The 13,104-nt window shown below is 41.3% G+C and overlaps 1 protein-coding gene across 50 annotated transcripts in view; it reads left to right on the top strand.

The window, feature by feature from the left end:
- PLEKHA5 (pleckstrin homology domain containing A5) overlaps positions 1 to 13,104 on the top strand; it is a 238,586-nt gene that overhangs the window by 205,752 nt on the left and 19,730 nt on the right. For 31 of the 50 annotated variants that reach the window (XM_078338257.1, XM_035255211.3, XM_078338251.1 and 28 more), the window contains 5 exons: positions 2,322 to 2,423; positions 6,894 to 7,005; positions 9,429 to 9,475; positions 10,564 to 10,752; positions 11,974 to 12,094. In XM_078338257.1, coding sequence (XP_078194383.1) covers positions 2,322 to 2,423; positions 6,894 to 7,005; positions 9,429 to 9,475; positions 10,564 to 10,752; positions 11,974 to 12,094 — 571 coding nt within the window. The remainder of the gene's footprint in view (positions 1 to 2,321; positions 2,424 to 6,893; positions 7,006 to 9,428; positions 9,476 to 10,563; positions 10,753 to 11,973; positions 12,095 to 13,104) is intronic. The other 19 variants (XM_054237944.2, XM_035255218.3, XM_035255213.3 and 16 more) reach the window with 2 other exon arrangements.

Here is a 13,104-nt window from a genome sequence, read left to right as displayed (position 1 = left end):
TCCTCCCCCTGCCTAGTCTCCTGAGTAGCTACCGCCTAGCACCTGACATTTAAACTATAGACGAGTTTTGCCTGTTTTTGAACTTTTTTTTGGAGACAAAGTCTCTGTCACCCAGACTGAAGTGCAATGGCACAATCGACCCACTGCAACCTCCACCTCCTGGCTCAAGTGATCCTCCCTTCTCAGCCTCCCAAGTGCCTGGGACTGCAGTTATGTGCCACCACAACTGGCTAATTTCTGTATATTTTGTAGAGATGGGGTCTCCTTGTATTTTCCTGGCTTGTCTCGAACTCCTGTCTCAGCCTCCCAAAGTGCTGGAATTACAGGCGTGAGCCAGCACACCCAGCCAATCACCTAAGTTTTTTAAGCTAGTTACAACAGAATATACAAAATAAGATAGCCCTTTAAAAGAGAGCCTTTAGGCTGGGCATGGTGGCTCACGCCTGTAATCTTACCACTTTGGGAGGCCGAGAAGGACAGATCACTTCAGGTCAGGACTTTGAGACCAGCCAGGACAAAATGGCAAAACCCCATCTCTACTGAAAATATAAAAATTAACCGGGCATGGTGGCACATGCCTGCAGTCCCAGCTACTTAGGAGGCTGAGGCAGGAGAATCTCTTGAACCCGGGACGGGGAGGTTGCAGTGAGTGAGATCATGCCATTGCACTCTAGTCTGGGCAAGAAAGCAAGACTGTCTCAAATAAATAAAAGGGAGCCTTTAGCTTGAGGTAAACTGTATCGCTGCTTTTCAAAAACCTGTTCAGGTTATTTTAAGGAACCTTACTTTAACATTGAGTACGCTGCTTTCTTATCCCTGCTGTTGCCGTTGATACACCGACATTTCCCAGCAGAGCTTTACTCCGAACAGTTCAAGACAAGAAATTTCTGATCATGAGAGTTTCTTAGACAGAAATTATTAATTCATTTGACAAGAGTTTTTTTCATTTTTGTTTATTTATTTTTGTGTGTGTGTGTGAGACGGAATCTTGCTCTGTCGCCCAGGCTGGAGTGCAGTGGCATGGAGTGCAGCTTGCTGCAACCTCCGCTGTCCAGGTTCACGCGATTCTCCTGCCTCAGCCTCCTGAGTCACTGGGCCTACAGTTGCACGCCACCACGGCCAGCTAATTTTTGTAATTTTAGCAGGGATGGGGTTCCACCATGTTGGTCGGGCTGGTCCTGAACTCCTGACCTCAAGTGATCCATCCACCTTGGCCTCCCAAAGTGTTGGGATTACAGGTGTGAACCACCATGCCCGGCCTAACAAGAGTTTTCAATAAGTATTTTTTGGTTGACTTATATTTGCCAATACCACACTAGATTTTAATAATAAAATAGTGAACAATATGGACTTTGTCCTTAGTTTATCAGTTTTTACACTCTCTGAAACACATAAAGAGTAACTACACTCCGGTAAGTCAGCATCTCTGAAACAAGATGATACGATGATGTTTGGGGGGTCTTTTTGAGATAGGGGTCTTACTCTGTCACCCAGGAGTGCAGTGACACGATCTTGGCTCACTGCGGCCTCTGCCTCTTGGATTCAACGGATTCTTCCTCCTCAGTCTTCTGAGTAGCTGGGACCACAGACGAAAGCCATGAGGCCCAGCTAATGTTTGTGTTTTCAGTAGAGACAGGGTTTTACCATGTTGGTCAGGGTTGGTCTCGAACTACTGAGCTCAAGTGTTCTGCCCCTATGAGCCTCCCAAAAGTGCTGAGTTTGCAGACGTGAGCCATGGTGCCTGGCAGATGATGTGTTTTTAAGCACCTCTAGAATTACTCTATATGCAACAAATGAGAAGCTCTTAAAGACCAAACATCAAAATCTTCTCTGTGATATGGTTTGGGGATGATGTTTTTCCAAAGGAAGGAAGTACAGATGAATAATACGGTCCATATTGAGTCTTCACAGACAGGATTCCCTGAATTGTTTAAATAGCTAAATTAGTTATTATATTACTGTAAGTTTACTGTAAGTAACATCGTGTCATGCTTCTGATGTTATTGAAATTCCAGTATGCTAAAATACAAAGTATTTTTATTCGTGGAGAACTTTTAATCAAGACAGATAAGAAAATGCTTTATTTATGCCTCTTCTGCATTTCAGGAAAAAAACAGCAGCACAATAATACTTACTTTGCTTAGTAAATTTTTGTTGAATTGAGTAAAAAAAAAGGGGGGGACAAAAATGGGTTATAAAAAGTTCTATTTTGCTCAATGTAAGCTACACAACTTTCTAAAATCTAGACAGTTACGATTGGAGCGATAACACCATAAAAGCACATTTTCCCCATTAAAGTAATGAATACTTTTTGGTTTTAGGAACTGGAACGAGCATGGAGAGAATATGATAAGTTAGAATACGACGTGACTGTTACCAGGAACCAGATGCAAGAGCAGCTCGATCACCTCGGTGAAGTTCAGGTGCACAAGTCTAATGTTCTTTATATTGTTTTATGTAATATTCTTTATATTGTTTTAACTGGTACTGTGTAATCCACCTTGTTAGCGTTAGACATGCCCTTAACAGTGTTTACATGACTAGCTACCTGAGACCTGGATTTGAATACTTTTAATGACGGGAATCTCATCATCTTACAAAGTAGCCCATCCCCTCTTGTTTAAGAGTTCTTTGTTCTGTTGGGCACATGGTGAGCCCTGGAGTGTTCTGTGCTCCTAGCGGTCTCAACTCTAGTTCCTAAAAACATGGCTTCATATCCTTTCACAAGTCTGTCTGTGTCACTTGGTATTGAGATGTTGAATTACGGATTTATCAAGTAATGGATATTTTATCTTTTCAATAAAATGATTCTAATCCATTCTATATTAAAAATTATATTTGGCTTGTTGTCATAACTGACATATTATTACAAGAGGGGAAAATACAATACCACTTGCTGTAAAGAATCCGGTTTATAAGCAAGCAGATCTGAGACCTAGTTCCAAGGTTTTCTTATCTGTAAATTAGAAGTAATAATACTTGGCCAGGTGCAGTGGCTCACGCCTGTAGTCCCAGCACTTTCGAGGCTGAAATGGGTGGATGACCTAAGGTCAGGAGCTCGAGACCAGCCTGGCCAACATGGCAAAACCCTGTCTCTACTATAAATATATAAATTAGCCAGGTGTAGTGGCAGGCATCTGTCTGTAATCCCAGCTACTTGGGAGGGTGAGGCGGGAAAATCACTTAAACACAGGAGGTGGAGGTTGCACTGAGGTAAGATCGCACTACTGCACTCCAGCCTGGGTGACAGTGACGCTGTCTTCAAAAAAAAAAAAAAAGAAATAATACTTGTCTTAAAATGTTGCTCAGAGGAATGGACATGATAATATGTTTAAGAAAATAATATAAGTTAAATTATGCTTATGACCCAAGGTAAATTTGATCATTTTAGTTGGAAATGCATGGATTTAACAGACAAATCAATATAATGAATAAAAGATTAGTGAGTTCGAGACCAGCCTGACCAACATGGTGAAACCACATCTCTACTAAAAAATACAGAATTAGCTAGGTGTGGTGGCACACGCCTGTTGTGATCCCAGCTGCTCGGGAGGCTGAGGCAGGTGAATCGCTTGAACCTGGTAGGTGGAGGTTACAGGGAGCCGAGGTGATACCGTTGTACTCCAGCCAGGGCAACAAGGGTATAGCTCCATCTCAAAAGAAAAAAAAATCAGTAGGGTCGAGTCAGAAAAATCAGCTACCCTCTATCTGTGTTGTCCAGTGTAGTGATGGCCTCATGTAGCTATTAGGCATGTGAAATGTGACTATCGTGACTATACAGTTGTATTTGTGTTAAATATCTAAATTAATTTATTCAATTATTGAATCAGGGTTTTGTTCTGTCACCCAGGCTGGAGTGCAGTAGTATGATCCTGGCCGAAACCTTGAATCCCTGGGCCCAGGTGATCCTCCCACCTCAGCCTTCCAAAGTGCTGGGATTGGCAGGGCACAGTGGGTCACACGTTAACCCTAGCACTTTGGGAGGCCGTGGTGGGAGGATCACTTGATGCTGAAAGTTTGAGACCAGCCTGGCCAACATGGTGAAACCCCACCTCTACTAAAAATATAAAAGTTAGCTGGGTGTGATGGTACACACCTGTGGTCCCAGCTACTTGGGAGGCTAAGGTGGGAGAATCATGCAACTGTATGCCAGCCTGGGCGAAAAGGGAAACTCAAAAAAAAAAATAAAAGTGCTGGGATTACAGGCATGCGTCACCAAGTCCAGTTTGTTGGTTGTTGTTTTTGAGACGGAGTCTCGCTCCGTCACGCAGGCTTGAGTGCAGTGGTGCGATCTTGGCTCACTGCAACCTCCGCCTCCCAGGTTCAAGCAATTCTCCTGCCTCAGCCTCCCAAGGAGCTGGGATTACAGGCACCTACTACCACACCCAGCTAATTTTGTATTTCTAGTAAAGACAGGGTTTCACCGTGTCAGCTATGATGGTCTCAAACTCCCAAGCTCAGGTGATTCACCCACTTCAGCCTCCCAAAGTGCCAGGATTACAGGTGTGAGCCCCCATGCCCGGCCAGTTTAAATGGCCACATGTGACTGGGACTTCTGTATTGGACACTAAAGTTATACTGTCAGTAATCAGCCACAGGCTTAGACCAATTACATAACAACTCTGGGTCTCAGTTTCCACAAATATAAAATAAAATAATAATACTTACTCCTACTAGGTTATTATGAGGATAAATATGTTTAGATTTTTGTATGTAGGATAAAACCAGGCACATAAAATGCGCTATATGTTTGTTAAATAAATAAACAAGGAAACATAACGTAAAACTATAGTGTTAAACATAGTACAGTAAAAAACAGACCAATGGAACAGAACAGTTTACAGCAGACCATGAATATCCACAACGCAGAGAGAGAGAGAGAGACAGAGGGGATTGTTGAACAGCATCTGGCTTTATCAGTTAAAGACTTGCTCTCAATGAAGGCAACACAGACAGAGTAAAAAAGATGACCTCTGGGAAAAGGTATGTTTGACCTCAAAAATTTAACAAGGGATAACTATCTAGATTTGCAAGGAAGTTCTTTTTGATGTGGAGAAATAATGCATTAGAAAAACATACAAAGGATGTGAGTAACTAATCATAGGAAAACTCAAATTACTATCAAGTGTTTGAAAAATAGTTCAGAGTTGGCCAGGCACAGTGGCTCATCCCTGTAATCCCAGCACTTTGGGAGGCCAAGTCAGATGGATCACTTGAGGTAAGGAGTTCGAGACCAGCCTGGTCATCATGGCAGAAGCTCGTCTCTACTAAAATACAAAAAAAAAAAAAAAAAAATAGTTGGGTGTGGTGTCACACACCTGTAATTCCAGCTACTTGGGAGGCTGAGGCAGGAGGATTGTTTGAACCCAGGAGACAGGTTGCAGTGAGCCAAGATCGCACCTCTACACTCCAGCCTGGGTAACAGAGTGAAACTTGGTCTCAAAAAAGAAAAAAGAAAAAAAAATAGTTCAAAGTCAGTAGTAACTAGAGAAATGCAAATAAAATGAAAATTAGATTTGCATCATATACCCTTCCAAATTGGCAAAAATGTGTGTATACATATATATCTTTTAAATTTTATGAAAAAGTAATGCATGTTGTATATAGATGTGTAAGATCTGTTATTTATAGTGATCTTCCCATCCTCTGTGTCAGTATTTATAGCTCTGTGTTTGGCTCTTGCATGAGTACTCTCCCTTTTTTACTTTTTGATGCTTCTAGGCTGTAGCTTGGAAAACTAGGTAACTCAGGTCATGCAGTACCTTTCTGGAGCTGCATTAGTTCATAGTCTTCAGGCTTATAGACTCTTTTTTCTTGAGTTTTTTTTTCCTTTTTTTTTTTTTAATCTTTTAATCAACTCCCAAGTGCTTGGAAGGCTTTGAAAATGTATTTCTTTTTTTTCTTCCCTGAGACAAGAGTCTCACTCTATCACCCAGACTGGAGTCCAGTGGCACAATCTCTGCTCACTACAGTCTCTTCCCCCCAGGTTCAAGTGATCCTCTCACCTCAGCCTCCCAAGTAGCTGGGACCACAGACATGCACCACCTCCCCCAGCTAAGTTTCTGTATTTTTGATAGAGATGTGGTTTTTCTATGTTGCCCAGGCTGGTCTTGAACTCCTTAGCTCAAGCAATCTGCCCACCTCAACTTTCCAAAGTGCTGGCATTATAGGTGTGAGCCACTGTGCCTCGCTGAAAATATATTTTTATCCCTTAGAGGACTTTATAGCATATTGATGGAATACTGATTATACTATAATATCTATAGTCATTAATAATTGATACTCAGTGAAAGAAAATATTGTTCTAGGTGATGTGACAGTTTTTGTACACTATTCCCTATTTTTAAAAATAAAGTGGGCCAGATACGGTGGCTCACACCTGTAATCCCAGCACTTTGGGAGGCTGAGGTGGGTGGATCACGAAGTTAGGAAATCGAGACCGTCCTGGCCAACATGGTGAAACCCCATCTCTACTAAAATACAAAAAATGAGCCGGGCGTGGTGGCACGTGCCTGTAGGCCCAGCTGCTTGGTAGGCTGAGGCAGGGGAATTGCTTGAACCCAGGAGGCGGAAGTTACAGTGAACCGAGATCATCCACTGCACTCAAGCCTGGTGACAGAGCAAGACTCTGTCTCAATCAATCAATAAAAATAAAGTGGACTGGGTATGGTAGCTCATGCCTGTAATCCCAGCTACTAAGGAGGCTGAGGCAGGAGAATTGCCTGAACCCAGGAGGTGTAGGTTGCGGTGAGCCGAGATCGTGCCATTGCACTCCAGTCTGGGTAACAAGAGCAAAACTCCATCTCAAAAAAAAAATAATAATTAATATATAATAATTTAACTTCAGTGAATGACTTTTTTCTTATGCGTGGTCTGTCCATTTTTACTGGTAGACGGAATCAGCAGGAATTCAGCGAGCACAGATTCAGAAAGAGCTGTGGAGAATTCAAGATGTCATGGAAGGACTGAGTAAACACAAGCAGCAAAGAGGCACTACAGAAATAGGTAAGTTAGCTTTGATTTTCTTTTGTGACTGACCACAGTATTACAGTCAGTGTCACTTAGTGACAGGTTATCTGAGAAATGCGTTGTTAGGTCACTGTGCCACACAATCACAGTGCACTTAAACCTGGATGGTATGGCCTACGACACACCTAGGTTATTGGGTATAGCCCGTTGCTTCTGGGTTGCAAACCAGCATGTGACTATATGTACTGAACACTACAGACAGTTGTAACACAACGTTATTTGTATATCTAGACGTAGAAAAGGTAATGTGTTGCACTATGACATGCAGGCTACAACTGGACAATACGTATTTCTCAGCTCTGGCTGGGTGCAGTGGCTCACGCCGTTAATCCCAGCATTTTGGGAGGCTGAGGCAGGCAGGTCACCTGGGATCAGGAGTGCAAGACCAGCCTGTCCAACATGGTGAAACCCTGTCTCTACTAAAAATACAAAAAAAAAAAAATTAGCCAAGCATGGTGGCGCATGCCTCTCGTCCCAACTACTCAGAAAGCTGAGACAGGGGAATCTTGAACCCAAAAGGTGGAGGTTGTGAGTGAGCCAAGATCCCACCACTGCACTCCAGCATGGGCAACAGAGTGAGATTCTGTCTCAAAAAAAAATTAAAAAAGAAATTTCTCAGCTGCATTGTAATCCTGTGGGACTACAGTTGTATATATAGTTTGTTGCTGACCAGAACGTTGGTATGTGGCACGTGACTGACTGAACGTCTAAATGGAATGACACATATAATTGAGTTTCTTTTGTTATTTTAATGAATTTTTCTGAACAGGAGTCTTCTTTTAACATTGAATCAGAGCACAGGTTTCTAAAGTACAAAGCAAAAGCTCTGTCAAGCATACCTCAACAAAAATAATTACTGTCTTGTGTGGATAATTATAAATACCCACAGTGTTTATGCTTCAGAAGTTTTATCCTCACAACAAAAACTGGAATCTTGCTATACCTATTTTTCAAAAATTTGCTTTTTTCTCCATAACAATACAGTATAAGAATACATTGTGTAAGGGAACTATAATTTATTTATCAATTACCATATTGATGGATAATATATGTTGTTTCCAGAGTTTTTTATTTTTGCTGTCATAAGCCATGCCATGGTGAACATTTGTAATACGTGTAACTAAACACATATGTTCGTACTTTCAAAAGGTAAGAAGTAAGCACACATTTTCCATTTTGATAGCTGCAGCCAGACTGCCCTCCTGAAGGGGTATTTCAAATTATATTAACACCAGCGATGTTTGAGAAAACCCAATTCCCCATACTCTTGTTTAAACTAAATATTTCTTTTCTTCTTTTAATGTAATTGGTTTCCAGTTCTGAAAACAATAAGTGAATGATTAGAAACTGAACACTTCGGCCGGGCTCAGTGGCTCACGCCTGTAATCCCAACACTTTGGGAGGCCAAGGCAGGCAGATCACAAGGTCAGGAGTTCAAGACAAGGCTGGCCAACATGACGAAATCCCAGCTCTACTAAAAAAAAAAATTACAAAAATTGGTCAGGTGTGGTGGTGCACATCTATGGTCTCAGCTACTTGGGAGGCTGAGGCAAGAGAATCTCTTGAACCCTGGAGGCGGAGGTTTCAGTGAGCCAAGATCTCACCACTGCACTCCAACCTGGGCAACAGAGAGAGACACTGTCTCAAAACAAATAAAAATAAATTTAAAAAAACACACATGAAATGAAATTATTCTTTTGGCCAGGAGTGGTGGCTCACACCTGTAATCCCAGCACTTTGGGAGGCCGAGGCAAGTGGATCAGGTCAGGAGTTCGAGACCAGCCTGACCAACATGGTGAAAACCCCACTCTACTGAAAATACAAAAATTAGCCAGGCATGGTGGCACACGCCTATAATCCCAGCTACTCAGGAAGCTGAGGCAGGAGAATTGCTTGAACCTAGGAGGCGGAGGCTGCAGTGAGCCGAGATCAAGCCACTGCACTCCAGCTTGGCCAACAAGAGCAAAACTCCATCTCGGAAAAAAGGAAAGAAATAAATTGATTTTTTTTTTTAGCTGTATGTGGTGGCTCATGCCTGTAATCCCAGCACTTTGGGGGGCTGAAGCAGGTGGGTCACTTCAGGTCAGGAGTTCGAGACCAGCCCGGCCAACATGGTGAAACCCCACCTCTACTAAAAATACAAAAATTAGCTGGGCATGGTGGTGCACACCTCTAGTCCCAGCTACGGGGGACTGACGCACAAGAATTGCTTGAACCCAGGAGGCGGAGGTTGCAGTGAGCTGAGATCACACCATTGCACTCCAGCCTGGGCAACAGAGCGAGACTCTGTCTCAAAAAAAAAGAATAACCGTTGTGCTCATAGAAAAACTTAAAAAAAAAAATTTTTTTTTAATAGTATTAGATTTGTTTAATATAGCTGCGTTTTCTAACATTTCTAGGTATGTTAGCATCAAAGCCTTTCTCAACAGTTAAGTACAAAAATGAGGTAAGTTTGGATTGTTTTTCTAACTATAAATTACTTTTAATGCTTCAGACATGAACTAGAAGTAATTGTCTTCTCTAATCTTAGTAACAAAAACACTTTTAAAGTATATTGAATAGGTATTGTTTTAATCTTGACATTTTATTGGGTCAGTAATTTGGTGCTTCTAATATATGATTTTTCTTCCCTTTTTTAATGCAAAAAAATGGAATCTCTGCTTTTTATCTATGTTAGAACTTTAACGTTGTACTTTGTCTAATCTAAGTAGTTTTTGAATACTTACTGTTTCTTATGTAAAATTTAAAGAGTGATTGATAGATAACTTGACTGTGTGTCATCCATAAGGAAATAACTACAAAGAGATACTGTCAACCTAACCAAAAGAATCTGTTATTTTGAATTTTGTATAAAAGCCAGTCAAAGAGATGATTTTTTTTTTCCTCTCTTAAAAATGTGGGGCCAGGTACAGTGGCTCATGCCTATAATCCCAGCACCTTAGGAGGCCAAGGCAAGAGGCTGGCTTGAGTCCAGGAGTTTGAGACCAGCCTGCTAAACATAGCGAGGCCCCCGTCTCTACAAAACATTCAAAGATGAGCCAGGCATGCTGTTCCTCTAGTCCTAACTACTTGGGAAGCTGAGGCAGGAGGATCCCTTGAGCCCCAGGAGTTCAGGGATGTAATGAGCTATGTATGTGTGATCAAACCACTGCAGTATAGTGAGACCCCATCTCTACAAAATAAATCCATAAATAAGGTAAATTGAAAATATGAGTAGGATTTTAAAATCAGTTTTTTCCTTCTAGTTTCAAAATGAAACCCAGTAATTAGTTTTACATAGCAGTCTCTTTCAGTGTTCAGTGTGAAGCTAACCTATATGTCACAGGAAAGAATTAGATATAATTTTATGTTAAATTCCCATTATTGGCTCTGATAAAAATTGACAATCTTACTTTTCATTATTAGACTTTTGGCTTGGCAGTGTCCCTTTTAGTATCTTAAAGTAAATTTAAGTTGATATACCATTGCAAAGAATTTAGATATGCTTAATTCAATCTGCTTATCTAAATAAGGTGACTGTTCTACAATCTTTAGGAAGAGGAAGTAGCCCCACCTCGTCCTCCACTTCCTCGGTCCTATGACTTTACAGAGCAGCTTCCCATAACCCCCCCTCTGCCCAGTGATAGCAGCTCCTTGCTCTGTTATAGCAGGGGCCCAGTTCATCTGCCTGAAGAAAAGAAGATGTATCAAGTTCAAGGATATGCAAGAAATGGATCTCACTGTGTAAGTGGCTGGAATAGCCACAGAATAACCAATCATACATGTCCTCTCATTTTTGAAAGTTTATTTTACACTCAAAAATTTTTTTTATTTTAATCTTTATAACCTCATTTTTAGCCAGCAGTTTTTGGTTTATATATAATTTTATCATTTGTGTCTTTCCTGTTTTGGTTTTGCTATTCTCATTTTTAATATTTTTATAATTTTAATATTTCATGATTTCATAGCATTTTTCATATTTTCATAAAGTGGTAACTTTCCCCATGATGAAGGAGCCATATATCATTTCAGGATATTAGAGGCAAAATTATACCTTAGATCAGAAAGAAGGGAGAAAGAAAAAGACCGTTAGTAGGAATAGTAAAGGGGCTGAGATGTGGGCATTTTGGTCTAGGAAAACTATTCAGAGAATATTTCTGAGGGTGTTGCTAAGGAGAGATGTCACCCTTGAAAATGGGAAATACATTTAGGGTTAAGCAAATAATGTAGGATGTAATAAGCAAAGAGAATAAGGAAATAAGGACTGAGCAAATTTGAGAACAACAAAAAGTCTGTGACAAGAATGTCAGTGCTGGGATGAGCCTCACTTAGACCACCTTCTGAATGAAATTGATTGAGTTAATATAATCATTTTTAGCCCTCAATTATTTCATGATAAAAATGTGGCTTTGTTCCTAAGAGAAACAGAAATACTGTTTTTTGTCGTTTGTTTTTTTTGTGTGTGGTTTTTTTTTTTTTTTTTTTTTTTTTTGAGACAGGGTCTCACTCTATTGCCTGGACTGGAGAGCAGTGGCATAGTCTCTGCTCGCTGCAAGCTCCACCTCCTGAGTTCAAGTGATTCTCCTGCCTCGGCCTTCCAAATGGCTGGGATTATAGGCGTGCACCACCATGCCCAGCTAATTTTTGTATTTTTAGTAGAGACAGGGTTTCACCATGTTGGCCAAGCTAGTCTCAAACTCCTGGCCTCGGGTGATACACCCGCCTTGGCCTCCCAAAGTGCTGGGATTACAGTTATGAGCTACCTTACTCAGCCAAAAATATTCTTTATTAAAACAAACTTTTGCCACTTAAAATTTTTTCATATTTCTTCTTTCCATGTAGTCGTGACATAGGTATATATCCCACATGGCTCACTAGGGGTACTAACTTTCAGAGTTTGATTTGTGTCTTTAGCAGGAAACTTTTAGCAGGTTTTTTTGTATAATTACATGTCTTCCTTTCAAGGGTCCAGATTATAGACTCTACAAGAGTGAACCAGAGTTAACAACAGTGGCAGAAGTCGATGAATCTAATGGAGAAGAAAAATCAGAACCTGTTTCAGAGATAGAAACTTCAGTTGTTAAAGGTCGGCATTTGTAACATGGTTTACGTCTTGTTTTTTGGTGTTTGAAGACCATTTACTGCTAAGATAACAGTAAATTCCATTTACATGTTGACGCATTACATAGATGAGTTCAACCCTTTATCTGAAACCTTTGGAATCTGATGGGTTTCTGAGTTAAGAAATTTTCAGATAGTAAAAGATAAAATGGCCCATAAATGATAGATGCCATCTCAGCCAGGTATGAGGAAGCATTCTTTTTTTTTTCATACTATTTCTACGATATTCATTCCAAGTGCCATAAGTAAATGCTAAAAATAAAAGACAGCTGGGTGTGGTGGTGCGTGCCTGTATCCCAGCTACCCAGGAGGTTGAGGCAGGAGAATCGCTGGAACCCAGGAGGTAGAGGCTGCAGTGAGCCGAGATCACACCACTGCACTGCAGCCTGGGCAACAAAACAAGACTCCATCTCAAAATAAATAGATAAAAATAGTCCAGGCGCGATGGCTCACATCTGTAATCTCAGCACTTTGGGAGGCCAAGGTGGGTGGATCACCTAAGGTTAGGCATCCAAGACTGGCCTGGCCAGCAGGGCAAAACCCCATCTCTACTAAAATACACCAGGCCAGGTGTGGTGGCTCACGCCTGTAATCCCAGCACACTAGAAGGCAGAGGTGAGTGGATCACCCAAGATAGGGAGTTCCAGACCAGCCTGGCCAAATACCCAAAAGTATTTGGGGCCAAGCACAGTGACTCACACTTTGGGAGGCCGAGGCAGGTGGATCACAAGGTCAAGAGATTGAGACCATCCTGGCCCCAACATGGTGAAACCCTGTCTCTACTAAAAATACAAAAATTAGCTGGGCATGGTGGCGCGTGCCTGTAATCTCAGCTACTTGGGAGGCTGAGGCAGAAGAATCGCTTGAACCTGGGAGGCGGGGGTTGCGGTGAGCCGAGATTGTGCCATTGCACTCCAGCCTGGGTGACAAGAGTGAAACTCCATCTAAAAAAAAAGTATTTGGTTTTTTTAAAAG

The sequence above is a fragment of the Callithrix jacchus genome, chromosome 9, assembly GCF_049354715.1.
Source record: "Callithrix jacchus isolate 240 chromosome 9, calJac240_pri, whole genome shotgun sequence".
NCBI classification, from domain to species: Eukaryota; Metazoa; Chordata; class Mammalia; order Primates; family Cebidae; genus Callithrix; species Callithrix jacchus.
The sequence above is the reverse complement of the archived record's forward strand: the minus strand, read 5'-3'. Positions and strand labels throughout refer to the sequence as shown.